General features: G+C 36.1%; 1 protein-coding gene across 1 annotated transcript in view; it reads left to right on the forward strand.

Moving 5' to 3' along the window:
- ITGBL1 (integrin subunit beta like 1) overlaps positions 1 to 21,284 on the forward strand; it is a 119,076-nt gene that overhangs the window by 74,705 nt on the left and 23,087 nt on the right. The window contains exon 6 of the mRNA XM_059995485.1: positions 20,581 to 20,697. Within this exon, the coding sequence (XP_059851468.1) occupies positions 20,581 to 20,697 (117 nt within the window). The remainder of the gene's footprint in view (positions 1 to 20,580; positions 20,698 to 21,284) is intronic.

The following is a 21,284-nucleotide window of genomic DNA, read 5'->3' on the forward strand; positions in this document are numbered from 1 at the left end:
TCTTTATCCCAGGAACAATGCTAGACACAAAATAGTGTATTCTATGTGATTCCATTTACATAAATTTCAAAAAACTACGGATCTAGTATAGTAGTAGTAGAAACTGGTAGTTGTGTTTGGGGGCTGTTGAGGGGCATAGTAGAGGAACATCTGGAGGTGTAGATAAAGTTATATGTCTTCATTTGCGTGTTACATGGGTCTGTTCCCTTTACGAAAATTCATTGAGTCATAGGCTCATGACTTGGGCACTTTTCTGTACGTATATTATAAGATGACTTTAAAATTAATATACTCCAAATACGAGACACCTACATAAGATTTTAAATATTGAAAAGAAGAGCCATAGTTAAAATTATGATTAACACATTTTTCCTCTTAATAAAGAGGAGTATACATATGAATCAAGAAATGGATAATTCTAGATTTAGAATCTTGTTGGCTTTTGAACATCTGTTCACTTTCATTGTTCACAGGTTTTTAATTTTTATTGAAATTCACACATGAAAATACATCTGTTTCTCTGATTCATATTTTTATGGTGAACTCTGAAATGAGATAATTGTTGTGAACCCAAGAAATCATTCAAAACGCAAGGGATGTGTCTTCATATTATTTATGGGGAAGAAGTACCCAGTAAAGTCCTGAAATCAGCAACTTGTATTGCCGGCTGGTTTACATGAGAATTTATATTAAATATTTACATTTATACTTGTGTATTTCTGTCTTTTTCAATTAGAGTATAAGACCAACGTAAGTAGGGTCCCTAAATAAGCAATTGAAAAAAAACGAAAGCATGAATAGCTGGGTTATCTTTTGAATTAGAAATAGATTTTAAAAAATATTTTAAGATATTGGCTCTGTGGATGATAATATTTCTTATGGGAATTTTATACTTCTGTAGTTATTTTCCTTTTCAGTCAAATGAAGAAATGTCAGATGCTCTGCACCCCTCTGTCATCCCCTCCCCCAGATTATCATCTCTCATTGCTCTAAGAACCTCTCACCTGGTTTCTCCATCATGTGTCTTATGTACTTTGATTCAGGTTTTCTCCATACCGCTGTCAAGGTAATCTTTCCAAAATTCAAATTTGAGTTTCTAATTTTCAAGCTTAATGCATATTAAACCTTTAGGGAAAGTCCTGACTCCCTTCCTCTCCCACATCCACTTAGGCTAACTTTAGACCTCACTCACGTGTTACTTTTTCTAAGAAGCTGCCTGCATCTCTGTGTTCCCGCACCTACTTTTATCACATTCTTAGCATACTGTGCTATAACGTGTAGGTTTCTTTGTCTGCTCTTCCCAGTAAAGTATAAGATGGCTGAGGAGTAGTGAGAGCCAGAATGACAGAGAGAGAGAGGGAGAGAGACAGAGAGAGTGAGAGACTGAGATACATAGTTGGCTGTTTTCCTAAAAATGCATGGCTCTCTTAAGTTCACGGTACCATTGAATCTCAATATTCTCATCAGATCCTCAAATGCCCAAAAGATTTTTCAATAAGGTAAATATAATCGATGCCCCACACCATGGTTTTATATTTTGTCAGATATATACTAATAGCATCGGAAGATGTGCCTTATTTTCTTTCCTTTAAGAAGAAACATTTAGTTTGTTTTCAGAATGAACAAACTGGTTTGCAAATGTGTTTTGTAAGCAGATGATACAAAGTTTTTTCCCCCAGGCCTGATGTTATTAGATACTGTTTGTGTTAGACCCTTCCCCAGTACCTCCCCTTGCGTTTAGACCCTTTCCCAGTACCTCCCCTTGCTTAGAGTAATTGTTACATCGTGACCCTTATTTCATTCTGAAAAGCAAGAAATACATTTTATGCAAACTGATAATATTAATTAATTGTGGCATTTGTCCAATCAAGAATAAGTATAACCCAGTGATTTAAACTATACATTTGTGAGTAAGCCAGATACTGAATTGAATCCTGACTCTACTATTCACCGACTGTGTGACTTCCAGTAAAGTACTTAAACCTTGTAAGTCCGTGGGCCTCATCTGCGAAACGGACAAAATCAGGAGCTTCTTCCAAGGGGTCATGGTACAATACCGGGAAATGCATTGAGTGGTTGTAATCACACAACTGCCTCAGGGTAGGACTGTTTTCTTGCAGACTTGTAGTCTTAGGACATTGTCAGGAATTCCAACCCCAAGGCCAACCAATGTGTGGAAAATCCAAATTCATTGCCTAAGGACAATGAAGGTCTCAGTGAATGTCTTATCCCCTGTAACTGCTTTGTTATAATTAAATGTATCCACTACTAGATGGGAAGAAATGGGAGAATGCTCAGGAACACATAGAATGCATGAGAAGGAAATGGACACGCCAAAATTACCACTTTGGTGGCATAGAATAGGTGTTTGGTTTATCTTCTTTATTTTCGTATATGGGAGAAGTGGACATATTGCAAAAAGCAGTTGTTAGACGTGCATATTTAAATGTAGCGAAACAAGGTGGTAGATGAGATAAATTTAGTCAAAATAGTGCACTAATAATTCATCCTCAGAAAATGCAGATCCTTGTTGTAGTTCCCTTCCTCTTCCTACATATGTAATTAAAGCACTCATAATGTAGGGAAACCACGGACTTGAGAGCAACCTGGTGTATAATGAAGGAAACATTGACAATGTTACTATAACTTTCTCCTCTGCTTCTTAATTAATATTTCTATATCTGTAAACCCAATTTTTGCATCCCCTTTCTATCATGCTAGTTGCTCAATCATCTCTTTGCCTACGTTTGAAACAAACATCCACTATTATGTCTAAAATTCATTTGCTTCCCTGTTGTTAAGTCAGATGGTTGCAACCTCCCACTATATGCCATGTTCAGGTACATGAGCTGACTGGATGTTGGCAGTTCTTGTTACAGTGGCCATACCTTTTCCCATCAATTGCTGCAATTGATAATTGGTAGCGCCCTTAAGATAAGCAGTTGGAAGCCTTAATATCCAGAGAATATGATGTATATTCACAGCGGAATTTAAGGGCCATCAATGTCAGTGTAACACCCTACTTTTCAAATTGAACTCATGTTTTAATTTGTTTATAATAATTGGCAATATTTTCCTTTCCTTTGTGGGTAACTAACCCTCACCCTTATTGAACATGTTTTGGGGGAATAGTTTAACATTCTTTGCAGCACCACGTGTACATAATATATTTTCACATCTTTCTTACTTCTTTTTTGTCAATAAAATATATCTTAGATATATATTCAGGTTCCTCTTGTGCTCAGATAGTGCTGATTAAGTTGATTAGACTGTATTCCCCATATTACCTCTGATGGGAAACTAGCCCAGATGCGGAAAGGAAAGTGCCTTGACGTGGCCTTAAACATAATGAAGCTGATGTAGTGTGTGTGGGTTAAAATGTGAGTATGAATATAATTGCTACATTTAGGTTGTATTAAATCAGTGAGCTTTAAAATTATGCTTAGCCCAGTGTACCTTCAGTTTTTAATTCGAGTTGCATAAAAATTCATCATTTGCTTTTTAAATAAATTATTTATTGTTAACATTTCATTTAATTCATTGTTTTAAGCCTTTATCAAACCTGCCACCTCTCTGATGATCTGATGATATACTGATCCTGGTAAACAGCCTAACACATACACCAAATCCATAAACAAATTACACCAAAGGTATAATTTTACTTTCCTCCTCACTTGCCCATCACACATAAAATAAAACTTTTTAAAAAACATCTTATGTTACGTTCTTATCCCCATTCTGCATGTTACTGTGGGCCCCTTTCTTTCATTTTTATTTGTTTTATTTTGTATTACTCCCCTTACATGTTAGCTAAACCTGCCCAAAGTACAGTAGTAGTTTTCTTTATAGTTATAAAATACGTTGAGGTCAGTTTTCATTCTGTGGAAATTGGAATTCATATTGGAGGGTGACTTTCTCTTCCTTGGTGCCATCAGTCTTCATAGACTCATCTATTTGATTTAGATTTTAGTCTCTCTCCCTCTGTGTTCCATACAACACCTAGAATGCTGTTCACGTGGTTGAATATTAATGATCGTCTCCACAGATTATGAAGCAGAGAACAAATGGTTCTCAATTGAATAATCTGCATTAGTACAACCCTGAGTGAAGGGGGCAAAGGAAAGACTTCCCCCCGACCTTTCCATCTCTTCTCATCCCTTGGGTGGCACGCATGACAAAGAAGCTCATTTGTAAGAGTTCATGAGAAATTTCAAAAGAATAGTGTAGAAAGATGAATTTCTTCTCCCACAGATGGTCTACTAACTGATTTTTAAGTGACTAAATCAGGATTCTGTCTCTACGCAGAGAGAATGCCCAATAAGTCAAGTTTTAAGTAAATTAATCTACTTGAAATTCTGACAGCAGGAGGAATTCAAGTGTGTGCTGTAGAGGTTTGGGCTGGTACCAGATATATCTGCTCTTTAAAAAATATAATACCATACTTTGGGATTAAGTCCAACCATAGCTTAGGTCATGGGAAGGGCTACTGGAAGAACGATCTTAATTAAAATGAATCCTTTACAACATGCTCCTAGCTAAAATATTTATGTTATAACTTGAGATAAAATTATATTGCCTTGTTTACTCATATATGTGAAAATAAGTGTAGATGAAAGTCGAGAAGGAAATTCATTACAGTGTTAACAATAATTGTCCCTGGAGCTGAGTTCAACGGAGGATTTCCTGCCTTATATGTATTATTTTATTTTCATTTATCATGCATTGCTTTATAATTATGTATTGCCTTGATAATACTACATTTAAATCAGTTAAATCATAATTTTAAAAGTAAAAGGGACTTTGTGTTAGTGTGTGGTATTTAAAAATCTTGATTTGAAACTAGGGAAGTGATTTTTTAAATAGGGGATAATGGGAGAATACATTTAAAAAATATAGTGAGTGGGAGTCTTAGGTAATGGCATAAAGTTTTAACGATTTGCATAAAAACTGAATACAAGATGCAAATGAGCAGCCTAGATTAAAAACTGTAAAGCAGACTCAACACCATGGAGTATATTTTAGATCAACCAGTATCTGTTTAGATTGATCAGTATCGATCAGTATCAGGCTAGAGTGCTGCCAAGGTTCTGTTTTAAACATCATAGTGATGCCTAATCAAGCCTTCAGTGGTGGTTGTACATGGGGACTGAGGAAGTGGCAGACAATGCTTCTTAGAGGGGGTGACAATGATCAGTCTTAAAGGAGGAAGTATAGACTTGGGTGGGCTAATTTTCATGTGAGTGTCTATATGTGCACATGTATGTGTGTGCATGAGTGCAGATGCCAGTGTGTTTGGACCTCTTGGAAAGGGGAGGGGTAAACAAGGAATAAATGCAACTTAGCCTCAGGGGAACTCATCTCTGTTTGGATTAAGGTGATCTGCCGTCACTTATCTTAGGGTTTCTCAATAGCAGCACTATTAATATTTTGGGCTGGATAATTCTTTGCTGTGGGGCTGTCCTGTGCTTTGTAGGATGTTTAGCAGTGTTTCTGTTCGTTACTTATGGATGTCAGTAGCACCTCCAACCCATCATTACAGTCAGAAATATCTCCAGACATTGCCAAATGTCCCCTGGGGGGCAAAATTTCCCCAGGATGAGACACATTGCTGTATCTGCTTACAAGAAGTGAACTATTTCTGGGGAAAAGGCTATCATCCAGAGGCTCTGTAATCTTTCCATATGCAATTTCTGACATTCAGTCAGAGAAATAAGAAACAAAACCAAGGAGACAACCACAACCAATAGAAATACATGCATAAATGACCCATTTATTGGGATTATCAGATACAGATATTAGAGTCACTATGGAAAATATATTCAAGAAAAAAGATAGCAAGACAGGCTTCTAGACAATATCAAGTCTTTAGCACAGAGCTAAAATTAATATTGTTTTTGCTGGCTTTCACTCATGGTGGTTTGTTTCCTTGTGTGTACCTATTTGTTGGTCTTCAATTGTAAGCTTATAGATGGTTTATTCTAAACGCTAGAAAATCTTGAAGTGTAAATTCAGGACACTTTTCTTCAGTGAGGATTTGTGTTAGATTCTCCCAGGATATTACTGATCTTGGATCTCTTTAGCCTTCTTTCCAGAGTCCCCAATTTACTCAAGGAGTCTCAAATTCAACTTCTCCACTTTCATTGCTTGAAGTGCTGATGTAGGCTTTTACCCTCAGGACCTCTTTCATATGGGCTTATGGTAATTGCCCTTGTTCCAGCTCATAGTTTTTTTTTTTTTTAATAAATTTATTTATTTTCTTTATCTATTTTTGGCTGCATTGGGTCTTCATTGCTGCACGCGGGCTTTCTCTAGTTGCGGTGAGTGGGGGCTACTCTTCATTGTGGCGCGCAGGCTTCTCATTGTGGTGGCTTGTCTTGTTGCGGAGCACGGGCTCTAGGCTCGTGGGCTTCAGTAGTTGTGGCTCTTGGGCTCTAGAGCACAGGCTCAGTAGTTGTGGTGCACAGGCTTAGTTGCTCTGCGGCATGTGGGATCTTCCTGGACCAGGGCTCGAACCTGCATCCCCTGCATTGGCAGGCAGATTCTTAACCACTGTGTCACCAAGGAAGTCCCCAGCTCATAGTTCTTGAAGAATTACATGACTTCCCATAAGCCCAGCAATGGAACAGACACTTTATTTTAGGTCCAATATTTTTTTTTTTCATATTGCTGGAAGCTAAAGCCTACATACTATGTACTTCATTGTAATATATCTTTTGTAATACTATTTCAAAAAGTGAAAGTTAATAAAAACTCATATTTAAAATCATATCTCCCCACCAAAGATAAATAAAATTTAAAATTAAGTGGAGGATAAACAAGAAACTTAGATTTGGAAGAGAATAAGTTTAGAATGTTTATTAACTATACTTCCCACACAGCAGTTGTCATTTGCTAGAAGAAAAAAAAAGGAATATGCAAATTAAAATTCCCAGTGGAATTAATGCAGTTTCTCATTACATAACACATCATGGGCAAGCAATCAATCCTTCGGACTCTCAGGCAATCGGATGTATTTAAGCCAAAGATGTCTCAAGACAAGAGTAATCAGGGTTCCTCCAACACTGCTTTTTGTGTGATGTAGAGTTTATCATTGTTTAAAGCATCTGATCTCATAGGCTTTCTTTGTTTTCTTTTATTACCTCATTTCATTCCCTGAATAGCTTTTGCAGTAGCAATGTTAACTATTATTGCTATAAGTGATTGAATGGCCTATTTCTTTTGATACATCAGGTGAAAGCAGAAGTCATTTCACTGAAGAGCTGATATTGCAATTTCCTGTTCCTTCAAAAAAGACATTGCTTTTCAAGCAAGGGCATAAATGTTTTTGACCATTAGCAATTACATGTGATTTTGTTTTGTTTTGTTTTTATTATTTTATATTCACTCCTTTGATTTTATTGAAGATTTGAATAAGAGAGACACATAAGCACAGATTAACTCATAATATGAAGGGACCCAAAGTAAGATCAGGTTTTATTTCACACAAACTACTATTTCTCCTACATTTCCCTATAGTCAGGGAGATGTGAAGGTTTGCATGAAAGATCTGCATTTCCAATACCTTTATTTTCTGACCTTCTTTTCCGTTGCTAATACAAGCAGATAATCACAGGTATTTGAGAGTTCTTTTTCTTTTAGCACCCTCCTCCTTTCCTCTTTCCCTTAATTGGAGGCATATTTCTCTTTCTTCCTACATCTCTACACTACCATGTGATACTCTTATCAAAATGAAATGTTTCCTCTTATCTGGTAGTGTCCAAGAAACGTAGAGCACCCTCATCGATTTGGTCATCATTCAGTCTTTCTAGGTAGCTAAGATTAGCCATGAAGTCTCTATGGTATCTGCTATGACTAAGTATTTCATTATCTTGAAATAATGAAAAAGAAGGTCAAGCAATTTTTCTCATACGTCTTCCCCCAGTCTGAACTGTTTCCATGACTTTTAACTACTGTCTTTTTGCCTTTACAGGCAATATTCATTAGGATATACTTTGAGAATTTATCTGTATTTCCATCAGTCTGGATCACTTATGACCCTAGTAAGTTCCATTATTTGGAATTATGTTTCTATATTTAACTACTATTACTTTATAGCCAATGGTAGGAAGTGTTGGTCTTAGTTTCTCTAGAAAATGAATTGATTTGAAGGGAACCACAAGCAACTTTCTATTTGTGATGGAAGGCCATAATTTAAATATTTAGATATAAGTTATATAAATTAGTACGATTTTTATATTTGCATTGCATAGTAACAGTCTTTGAGAAAAATACTGCAAGTAATACCTTGGTAGCTGCTGTTAGAGTCTAACAAATTATACAACTTGACCAGACATATTTGGAACATTTAACTAGAAAACAAGACTGGTAGCTACAATTGATGATTTATGAATCAAATTCTGTGAATACATCTGTGACGCTTTAGAGATCATTTAGTTCAATAGCTTAGTGTAACAATATGTGAGAAGAGAACAGATAGCAATTTCTGAAAAGCAAAAGTGACTAGTCCAGGCTAGATAGAACCACTTATTGAAAAATCAGCCTTTCCCCACTATACTGTGATGTCACCTCTGTCATAAATAAAGTGACCTTATATTGCATGGGTCTCTTTCCAGTGTTTTTATTCTGTTCCATTTGTCTATTTGTCTAATATTTTACCAGCAATACACTCTTAAATGCTGTAACTTTATAGTATGTGTTAAAATCTGGTATTGTAATTTCTCTACCCACTTTTCTCTGACAATAATGCTTTGGCTATTTTTGTCCCTCTGCATTTACATACCATTATGTTATCAAAATTATATCTTTTAAAAATTCTTGTCCTTTTTGTTTTTGCTATACAAAATAGAACTAATTTTTTTATATTAACCAGTTGTGTCTGATGACCTTGCTGAATTTACTTCTTAATTTTAATACTTCATATGTAGGTTTTTTGGATTTTCTACCAACATAATCATGCATACATGAATAATGACAGTGTTATTTCTTCTTTCTTTATGCATCTTCTTTCTTTCTTTCTTTTGCTTTAGAGCACTTGATAAGAAGTCTGTACAATGTTGTTTAGAAATGGAGATAGTGGACATTCTTGTCTTGCTCCCAGTCTTGAGGGAAGTGTTTTCAATATTTTACTTCCAAATGTGATGTTTGCTGTAGATTTATTTTAGATTACCTTCATCAAAATTAGGAAGTTAGCTTCTATTCCTTTATTCTTTCCTCATGAAGGAGTGTTGAATATTATCAAATATACAGTGTGCATCTATTTAGATTATAATATGTTTTTTTTTCTGTGAATGTGGTGAGATATTTTGATGGATTTTTAAATGATTAAACCAACCCTCTAATCCTGGACTAAACACATTTGGAAATGATTTTTTGAAAATGTTGGATTTAAAGCTCGTGAGAGATATTAATCTGTAACATCCTTTTCCTGTAATGTCCTTGTGTGATTTTGTTGTCAGGGTTATTCTAGCATCGTGCAATTTAAGTTCTAGACTGACTTTTACAAAACATTATTTTAATTTTGTAGAGTTTTTTTTCATTTAGATTTCCCTATATTTACTTTCATTTTTCACTATTTTCTTTATTTTAATGTTTATGTTCTGGATGGATCATTTTCTTTTTGTGTGAAGAAATGTTTTCTTTAATATTTATTCTGATAAGGCTCTTCTAGTGACAACTTATTTTAGTTTTTGTTTGCCTGGAAACGTTCTCATTTTGTAATCAAATTGGTAGGATATTTTTGTTAGGCATAGAATTCTAATTTGGCACTTTCTTTCAGGATTTTAAAGATGTCATTCCATTGCCATGTGATTTAAGCATTTATTTTGGTAATTCAGTTGTCAATCTTCTTGTTTTTTTCCTTTGAAAGTAATACATCTTTTTATCTCTAACTATTTTTAAGATTTTCTCTTTGTCTTTCAGCAATTGACTATGCTGTGTGTCAGCGATGCTGTGTGGTTTTCTTTTTATTTATTCTCCTTAGGCTTTATGAAGCTTCTTGAATCCATAACTTAAATTCTTTGGGCATGTGTATTAGTTTGCTAGGGCTGCCATAACAAACTACCATGCACTGGGTGGCTTAAACAATAAAGATTTATTTCCTCTGGGCCTGGAGGCTGGAAGTCCAAGATCAAAATGTGAATAACCTGGATTTATTCTGAGGGTCTCTCTCCTTGGCTTGTAGATAGCCATCTTCTCTTTGTGTCTTCACATGGTCTCCCCTCTGTGTGTGTCTGTGTCCTAATCTTCTCTTCTCATAAAATCACTAGGATTGGGGCCCATTCTAATGACCTTACTTCACCTTAATTACCTCTCTAAAGATCTTATCCCCAAATATAGTCACATACTGAGGTACTGGAGATTAGGATTTCAACATGTGAATTGGTGGGGGTGGGGGGACACAATTCAGTCCATTACAACACTATTGGAAGTGTCTTATCTATGACCTCTTAAAATATTACTTCTGCTTCATCCTGTCTTTTTTTCTGGGTACCCAACTAGATGCTTTGGATATTATTTCATGTCCAGTGTATTTCTTAAGCTATTTTATTCATTCTTTTTGTTTTCTATGCTTCAATCTGGATATTTTTCCACTGACCTATCTTCCAGTTTACTAAGCCTCTTTTCTCCTGTGTCTAATTTGCCACTGACTCTCTTTATTCAATTTTTAATTTCAGTAACTGTATTTTTAAATTCAGAATTTCTACTTCATTTTTTATAGATGATTCTCTGAATAATTTCTCCATTTAGTAAAATAGTTTTTTGAATATATTAACCATAGTTATTTTAAAGTCCATTACTGACAATTCTAGTTTGGTCACCTGTATCATTTTTAGACCTTTTTGTATTGTCTATTTTTCTCTTTCCTTTTTAGTCATTCTGTCTTGTCTATTGATATAACTATTTTTTAATTGGGTATAAATATTGTTTAATAAAATTGGTAGAAATTTGTGAATGATGTTATCTTCCATGAAGAGATAATTTACTTTTTGTCTGGCAGACATATGTACAAAGGCAGATAACCTCAATCCAATCAGGCATTAAAATGATTTCTAAAGTGAAAACCTGGGATGTTTATGTTATGTTTATCAATGCCCTCCTTCTCAAAGGTCCCTGAGTTCCAAGTACTGTCTTTCCAGCCAGATGAAAAAACCAAAAGCTCTGTTTAGTTTATTCATCTTCTAGATGTTGCTTTCTGCTTAATGCTTTATCCTCTTGCCCTAAAAAGTTTCAGTCTTGACAAATGCATGAAGGGGATTATTTGTGTATTGGGTAGAACTCACTACCCTATGGTTCCTTTTTCTCTAGGATCTTGGCCACTTAAATCCAGGCTGCCTTAGGAGGCTTTGACTTATATATTGACATTTTGCTAGTCAAAAATTATTTCTGAGGCTAGAGACAAAACGGACATAGGACTTTCAGGTGCCATAGGAGTTCATTGAAAAATAATGTCAGAATAAAATACCTTTTAAAGAAGTAGCATTACTTAGTACAGAAACCGTAAGTTATCTGAAATACATTGTTGGCAGAGCAAAAAAGGAAGTAGACATTCATATTGAGGGAGAAACAGATTAGCTGTGAAAAAATGGTGTATTACTTCCAGTTATATAAAATTATAATATGTGGTTCTATTTGTGGAAGCCTTTTACTCTTCAAGTTATACATTTATTTATTTTTTTCTTAAAGTTTAAACACTATGCCACAAACAAATATCACAGTGGTACTTAGGAAATCCAAACAGTAATACTTAAAAAAAATATTTCTGTTTTGGTGTCTTTAAAGTTACTTATTAAGTAGGTATTCCCAATTTTGAAAATTTTAAAATAGAAAGGTTTAGTTATTTTCTAAGATTATAGAGCATATAAGTGGTTGATATTAAATTCTATCTTAGGTCTTTCTGAATCCAGAGCACAAACTCTTAACTCTTATCAAAGACGGCCTTCTTGGCTTCAGTTCCTTCAGTGATGGAAGCTTACTCCCTACCATGGCAGCACATTCCATAATGGACTACTCTGATGTGTATTATGTTATTTATTACAGTATATTAAACTCTGTTTCCCTGTAACTCTTACCTATTAATCCTGAATATGTTAACTGTGCTATAAAATGACAGAGTTAAAGCAAGTTCACTATAGCCTTAAATTTTAAGTTTATTGAATTTCTGACATTTTTGACTACACGATTCCCAGACTCTGCATATATTTGACATTGCTTTATTGAAAAAAATTGGCTTAAATCCTGAATATGACGTTAAAGGATATTTTCCAAAAGTGAATGTAAAACATGTGGCTAAGTGTATACATAATTATTGATAAGACTTTATTTTTTAAAAAACATTTAGCTGCATAGATAAGTTATGTTTAGAATTTTACTTGCATATTTTTAAAATTTTAAATATTTTTATTTTGAGATACTTTTGATCTTACAAGATTTAAGAATAGTACAAAGAACTTTTTTTACATGAGCCATTTGAGGATAAGTTGCTCACATGGAGTTACAATAGCTTCAAATTTAAATGTACGTATACTCATACATTCTGATATATGTATACATTTACATATATACTCAATGTTCTTTCTAATGTTTTATGATTTGGGAAAACTAATATTGGTAGATTCAGAAATAAAGACTAATTAAAAAATAAGTTATCAGGAGAAAATATTGCTTTAAGGTGTATTTTTTCTTCATTTTAAAAGATTAGCTTGTTGTTGATGGAAATATATTATTTATTGTTAGATGAATTTCATTGTTCAATTTGTAAAGTAAATTCTCTGATTATCCCTGATGTGGGAAGAAAGTCCACACTTGTTTCAAATCAATTTAATTAGCTCTCCTGAAATGTGCGTTAAGGAAGTGATATGTTCACTCACACTTTTGAATGTTTTAAAGTAACAAAACCAGCAAGAATTTAAAAGTGATTAAGGCCTGATTCTACCTTATCCCTTTTTTTCCCAAATATAGTTTATCTTCAAGAAACTTTCTATAGAAACGTTTCTCTGTATCAACTCTTTCACTGGTGAATAGCATTTGTTGTCTGTTTCTATCTTTGGCATTTGTCCCATAGAGTCTTTCATGGTGAATTACAATTGCATGTGTTTATTTATGCCCTATGGAATCAGTAATTCAATACCAGGCATAGGCCTGGATGTGATAGGATTTTTGTTTGCAGAATCCCAAAACCTTGTTTCTGAAGCAAGGTACTGCCCACTGTCCCGTGAATGGGTTTATCAGCCTCAAAGAATGAGATTCTTATTCTAATTTATATTGACTCATTCAGGATGGGCCACATTGATTAATTACTTAAGCTCCACATTTCCAACCTCATTCTTTCTCTGATTTTTTAACCTTGGGTCTATCGCATAGTTCCTGAGTTATATTGGTAAACACGTATGATATTGCTACCTAATTTATAAAATTTTTGTTAGAAATAAATGGAGTAATTTTAGTTATTGTTATAGAAACTAATCTTAAGGTTGAAATAACGAGATACTCTTACTTAGAGGTCTAATAGACTTCCTCTGTGAAGTTCTGCTCAATACCTTGGAAAACCTTTAGAGAAAAGTGAAGCCTGCTACTCCCATATCCCAGTTTCAATTTTAGACACTCTAAGGGCAAACAACAGAAAACTATATCAGTACAACATTTGCTTAAATGTCTTATTTCCTCACAAAGGTCTGTGATTGATTACTTTAATCCTTGTATACTAAGAAGACACCAACAGAAGGATTGACATTTATCCATGTTTTTAAAAAGTTACGAGCATCTCTTCCTTGGCTAGCAAATGTAGTGTCAAAGTGTGGCTTGAATTATAAGAAGTCTCACTGCTCATTTTGAAATGGAAGGTGAAAGTTGCCTCTTCACTTTCAAATGTCTGATTACTTTATTCTCACACACAAAATATTTGTACTTAGATGAAATGGTACAGAATATTATAGTTCTGAAGTGTTTAATTCTTTCTCATAGAAATTTCAAGGGAACTTTGGATGCATTTGGCAGGAGCTTTTCCTAGTACAATCAGGTTGCTATGGTAAACCTATTATTTTAGGCAAAGGAGGACTGTGTTAGTAAAGTGCTAATCTCTTTTCTGTTTTATGTGAGCCTCTAATTACTCTCCAAATATTGAGCATGTACTGCAAGTGTGGTTTTGCCCTTTTAAAAAGTGGAAGAAAATAAGGTTGTAGAGAGTGTACCTTCTGTTCCCAGGCTAGCAGGTGCATTTGATGATATGGTGTTCTTAAATAATCTCATTCTGGATCAGGAAATACAGTTGGTTTATTTTTGTAGAGAAATAGAATCAGAAAGTAAAGGAATGGATTTTATGTGAGTTACTGAAATTCAAGCCTCCCATTATGTTTTTTTAATTATAAAAATAGAAATAATAATATCTGTTATTTATGGACCCCTTACTATGTGTCAGGTCCTGTCCTATGTACTTGATATGTATAATAATATTTAGCCTAACCAGAATCTTACGTGATCAGTGTCATTATTATCCCCATCCTGTAGCCGTAATAAATGAGGTTTAACTTAGTCTTCCAAAGAATCACATTTAAGATTGGATGTGCCAGGATTAAAATCCAGATTTATTTAAAATCAGAGCCCATTCTTTTAACTGAATCTTACGTTAAAATTTATTTTCTTTCTTCTTTGCCTGATTAACATTTAACAAACACTTTAAGACTCATTCCGAATTCACCTTTCCAGGAACCTTCTGTAACCCTATAGGGTGTGTGTGCTCATGTACTTTACCTGTATTCCCTCTACTATTAAAAGTTTTTAAATGTCTTTCTTAATTTTGTATCTTCAGGATAAACTAGATGAGCTGTAAACTGTGCTTTTTGTCCATGTTCTGACTTAAAGTTTTCCTGTATTTTGTAGAAGTGTCAAATTTGAAATGCTTAAGTAAAATCTGTTTTAATCAGAACTTCTACGTATCTGCTTTACTTCATTACCCTTCTTTGCTAGTGTATAATAGCCTTTAAATACAATTCATAGGGATTGCAATCCATTATAAAAGTATGTCTTTGGACTAACTTTTTGTATGTCCTTAAAGGTTAAGTTTATTAAAATTTACCTGGAGTGGGCAGACTCAGTGTAAATTTCAGTTAAGTTTTGGTTGGATGATATTGATGATGTTGACTGAATTAATTTCTTTTCAGACAGTTATTTCCATCCTTTTCATCCTGTTCCTGGATTGTCTTTTTAAAAATTACTTGGTTTATTTGCATTTTTGAATATATCTTTCTTTAGATTTTCCTCTCAATTTGTTATATATAACAGAGTACTTGCTAGTGCTAGACCTACAAACTTCCATTATCCTTCATTCTTACTTATCAGAATACTAATTGGATAATCATTTGAGAATCCACAGTTACATCTCCATAACATTAAACTAATCATTGAAATACTACCATTTAGTAAATAAAGGAGAGGGGACTCAATTTCTTATATTTTTTCTTTCTGAATTTGTTTTTATTTTTTTAAGTGTTTTATTTTCACATCTTTATTGGAGTATAAATGTTTACAAAGTTTTGTTAGTTTCTGCTGCACAACAAAGTGAATCAGCTATATGTATACATGTATCCCCATATCCCCTCCCTCTTGAACCTCCCTTCCACCCTTCCTATCCCACCCCTCTAGGTCCTCACAAAGCATCGAGCTGATCTCCCTGTGCTATGCAGCAGCTTCCCACTAGCCATCCGTTTTACATTTGGTAGTGTACATATGTCACTACTGCTCTCTCACTTCATGCCAGCTTCCCCTTCGCCCCATGTGCCCTCAAGTCTGTTCTGTACATCTTTGTCTTTATTCCTGCCCTGCCACTATGTTCATCAGTACCGCTTCTCAAAATTCCATATATGCGCGTTAGCATAAGGTATTTGTTTTTCTCTTTCTGACTTACTTCACTCTGTATGACAGATTCTAGGTCCATCCACCTCACTACAAATAACTCAGTTTTGTTCCTTTTTATGGCTGAGTAATATTCCATTGTATATATGTGCCACATCTTCTTTATCCATTCATCCGATGATGGACATTTAGGATGCTTCCATGTCCTGGCTATTGTAAATAGTGCCACAATGAACATTGTGGTAAATGTATCTTTTTGAATTATGGTTTTCTCTGGGTATATGCCCGGTAGTGGGATTGCTGGGTCATATGGTAGTTCTATTTTTAGTATTTTAAGGAACCTCCATACTGTTCTCCATAGTGGCTGTATCAGTTTACATTCCCACCAACAGTGCAGGAGGGTTCCCTTTTCTCCACACCCCCTCCAGCATTTATTATTTGTAGACTTTTTGATGATGGCCATTCTGACCCGTGTGAGGTGATACCTCATTGTGGTTTTGATTTGCATTTCTCTAATGGTTACTAATGTTGAGCATCTTTTCATGTATTTGTTGGCCATCTGTATGTCTTCTTTGGAGAAATGTCTATTTAGGTCTTCTGCCCATTTTTGGATTGGGTTGTTTGTTGTTTTGATATTGAGCTGCATGAGCTGCTTGTATATTTTGGAGATTAATCCTTTGTCAGTTGTTTCGTTTGCAAATATTTTCTCCCATTCTGAGGCTTGTGTTTGCTACTACCTCAACAGAGAACTTTGCTGGCTGCTAACAGGTTACAAATCAGCCTGGACCATAAATAGATCACTATTTATGGTAGGGTTCTGGAATGTATTTATTTAGTATAAAGTGTGCATTCACTGATCTACTAACGGTGTGAACCAAGTACTGTGGGATCAGAGAGAAGGAACAGATCCTCCAGGTGACCAAACAGGGATGGCAAGGAAGGGTTTATAGAGGATTTCAGATTTAAGCTGGCTATTGAACACTAGGTTGAATTTTATAGAGAAAGTTATAGAGTGCATGGCAGAGAGAAGAAATGGAGCACAAAAACAAAGTCTCTGAACATGAGTGCACTGTGATTGTTGGGTATAAGCTTAGGAAGGTGAGTTGGATCTTGTGTAGAAAGCCCTGTTGAGAAATTTGATCTCTGCCTTAAAGGTCATGTGGGACCATCACGGGAAGGGGAGTTCCATCATCATAGCTATGTTTTAGGAAAGTAGATTTTATGAAATTTGAAATTGAAAGGAGAAGAATGGTTAATGAAAAGAAGGAAGGCATCAAGTATGTCATCAAGTTTTTTCAAGACTCAGTGACAGATTAAATGAATAGCGACCTTCTCCGGGATAAAAGAATGCAGGAAAAGGAGTAAGTTTGTGAATAAAGGTGATGAATTTGCTGTGGAACGTATTTCATTGATGTAACTGTGGAAAACACAAATGAAGGTATTCAGGTGATTGGAAACGCCTTTGCATTCCAGGGAGAAACGTCTTATTCTAAATTCAAGTTCTTCCATTAAAGCTCACGCTTTGTGTCAGTGTTACCAAACTATTTACATGTGATTATTATTTAGTGCATCTGTTCAATAAATATTGGTTTAAACATTATGAGGACACATGAGAAGTGCAGTTAATTCTGATGTTTTTGTGAAGATGAGTGATTAGGAGGGTGCAAGTGTCATGGATTTGGTGGAATTTACTTTGGATCTTAAAGGATGAGTGGAAATTCACCTGGCAGGTCTATGTCCTGGTAGTGAATGGAGTGAAGTTGTGAACTGAGACAGCAAAATAATGCCCTTTAAAATGTGGACCGCATGAAGAATTTACTCTTCTTTACCTTTCTGTGTGTGACAGATTAGCCTTTCTTAATGCTTAATGCTTTGCCATCCCATCAGAATCTTCTGTATCCTAAAAACTAAATTAGAGCTACATACATAAAGTTAATTCAGCTAGTATTTGCCTTAACATATTTTTAAAACACCAACAGACACACGGCCTAAAAAATGAATTGCAAAATGGTTAATTATTGTCTGATATTTTAAACAGACGCTTGAATTACAATCTATCAGGAAAAAAAGGTACCTAGGACCATATATTAACACTTTACTATCCAACTGTATAAAAGGCGGGGGGCGGATAAATTGGGAGATTGGGAGAAATAGAAGACCCTATCCAGAATGAAAACAGTGAAATGGAGATATTTAAACACATATGCCAGTAGTTAGTTCATCCTTTTCAAAGAAGCCAATAATACATATTCAGGGAACTTCCTGTATGCCTCAAAATGCTAATAAAATGGTCAGCATAAATACATATGCCCTCAAACTTAAAAAGTGTTGTTTCTTGGTAACTGGGAGTGGATTACCTGTCAGAATGATGTGGGTGAAGTTTCCCACATCTGTCCACCATGGACTAGTTAACCATACAGGGCCACACTGCTGACCGTCCTATATTTTGCCTCTCCCCACAATCTGGATCGTTGTCCTTCACACATCTCCCTATGAGAGAACCAGTGTGTTTATGCACAGCTGGGGATTAACCAGGGCTCAGAAAATCTGGGTTCTAGGACCAATACTGCTGACGTCTACTTTGCTGGCCTTAAGCACGTCATTTAGCCTCAGCATACTTGAGTTTCCTCATCTATTAAACAAACTGCAGAAAGTCATGGATCCTCCTGACATTTTATAGCAAATAAACACGTGCTGGTATATTTTTCCAGGGAGAGATCTGGGGTCTACCAGTCAGAGTTCTTTCTTTTTTTTTTTTTTGCGGTACGCGGGCCTCTCACTGTTGTGGCCTCTCCCGTTGCGGAGCACAGGCTCCGGACACGCAGGCCCAGCGGCCATGGCTCACGGGCCCAGCTGCTCCGCGGCATGTGGGATCTTCCCGGACCGGGGCATGAACCCGTGTCCCCTGCATCGGCAGGCGGACTCTCAACCACTGCGCCACCAGGGAAGCCCCACCAGTCAGAGTTCTTGATTGCGTACAACAGAAACCGAGGTCATTAACTGGGATGAAAAATCATTTTATTAGAAGAGTTTAGGCTCAGAACACAAGCTTGGACAATCAGCTCATGCAGCACCCCAGCGAAGCAAGGCACTGCTGAGAACCAGCCCCTGCAGCCGTCACGTTTAAACTTCAGCCTCTGTGTGCCGAGCTCTCCTACCCCTGGATGCTCACTGCTATGCTGTTGCACTTGGCATTCTGCCACAGCCCTGTGCCTTGCTTTCACCTTCATGAATCCAAGCCCCGGCCAAGAGCGTCTGGCGTGTCTCTGTTCCGTCTGCCGGTCCATAGGAAGAGGGGGTATCATTGGGGAAAGAGGAGGGGCTCTGACTCCGGCTGAACTTGGCACTGCCTCCAGGTTGGAGGAGAGATGGGTTGAAGGGTGGCCAGAACAACATTATCTATCGCCATATCTTTCACTGGATTCTCAAAGGGACCATAACCTCGCCATTTCTGCCACAAAAGATTATGAGTCACTGCGTTAGATTATGTTTAATTACAACTCTGAAATTATATGATTCTAAATACTAATTTTTCTTTCTTCCATCATATCCCAGCTCAGAATTTCTTTAACGAGATACAAATGCAGCAACAGAATGACTAACAACATTGCAGGGTCAGCCCTGAAGTATCTTATGATCATTTCAGTGGGTGTGTAATTATGATGGTTGGGATAATGACAGAGAGTAACAGATGTCTCGGAGTAGTCACTCAGCTGAATTTCTGGCAAACCAGTACCAATTCCTCAGAAAAAAGAAATGTACTTTCTGGTGCTGCATTATGAGTATATTAAGATACAATATGGCTTAATGTTTAGATGCACAAACTTTAAGTGTAATGAGAATGGGTATAAATTTTGAATCTGTCCCTTAAGAACTGGTTCACCAGGGAAAGTAACTTGGCCTCAGTATGTCTCCATTTCCTGTTTAGTAAAATGATAGTGATAATGCTAGTCAATGTGTGGTATTATGAAAACAAAATGACAGAATTGAAGGAATTATAGTGTTTGAGGCATAGTTACAGCTCCAGAAATAATAACAAATAACAAAAGACATAAAGATAAAGACTTAACTGTTTATAAACATAAAGATAAATAGTTAAGAATCCCCAAACTATGAACCAAACTCATTCCAAAACATGTTTATACTTTTCAACTTTAAGTCAAGGATAATAGATATTTAGGACATGCACTCGGACATGTGTTCCATGTTGAAATGACTTCTATGAACTCAAAAATTGATGCCAAATCATCACTAAAATATCAGGTTGAAATGTACCTATGAACATTTTCTTTCTGATGTGGCAGACAGACCCACACTAAAAATAGTTTTTTAAATGACCACATTATGGCAAATTATGTCAAAATATATAAAATTGACTCAGTTACGTTAAATGGTCTCATAAGTGGAATATGAAATACCCAGAGAGTTTAATAGTTGGATTATTCTTCAAAAGTGAATGAAACAAACAAAAAAATGAATGAAACAGAAAGTGGAAAGTAGAAGATGGGAACGACATGAGCCAGGAGTTGTCACTTCAGCTCCCACTGACCTCCTTGGCATTTGTGCTTGACCTTCAGCTTAACCTTAGGGAGGTAGGAAAAGGTATTTGCTGAGCTATTATCAGCCACAGACTAGAACTGGTCTAGGAAGTCTAATAGGATGCTTGCTTAATTTCAAAGCCTTCCTGATTCTGTGAGCCTCCTACTGAGTGCACTCTGCCTTTGTGTTTTGCAGGTAAGTGTGAGTGTGGCGAATGCACTTGCTACCCACCGGGAGGCGGCAGGGTATATGGCAAGACGTGTGAGTGTGACGATCGCCGCTGCGAAGACTTGGACGGCGTGGTCTGTGGAGGTGAGCAATTCTCAGAGCCCTCTGCTCCCTACGTGCAGCCTGCTTCACCTGGCCTTTCTTATCCTACTTCTCCTTCTTTTTTTAAAAAAATTCTGTTACAAAGAAGATAAACAAAAAGCAATACACAATTAGACCTAAAAGCAGTATACCGTTAGGTTGGTAAGGACCTTAGACTCTTGATTTAATCCACGTGTATGTATGTGACAGGATAAAGCATGCTATTGATAAAAGATGGTGGAGACTAAACCAAGTCCTCTGAAGACAGTGAAAGGGTTTGCTTCAACCAGTTTACAGTTTTGATTACTGATAAAAACGGATCGGGGAAGTAAGTATCACCTGAGACTTGGAAAATAAAGCAGTAAGACTATATTCCAAGTTAATTACACAATCACAAGAGATATACATTCAGTTTCCATGATGGCTCTGAGACCCCAAAACGAACTTACTGAAGTAATAAACAGTGCAAAGGAAGAATGAGGCAGATGAGGGTTGTCACGAAGGTTAACACAGCAGAAAGGAGAGTCCCAGGGGTAGAATGTTGCCAGTGTCCACCTGAGCTTCATCCAGGGGAGGGAAAGGGGGTTACC

This window comes from Delphinus delphis, chromosome 18, assembly GCF_949987515.2.
Source record: "Delphinus delphis chromosome 18, mDelDel1.2, whole genome shotgun sequence".
Classification (NCBI taxonomy): domain Eukaryota; kingdom Metazoa; phylum Chordata; class Mammalia; order Artiodactyla; family Delphinidae; genus Delphinus; species Delphinus delphis.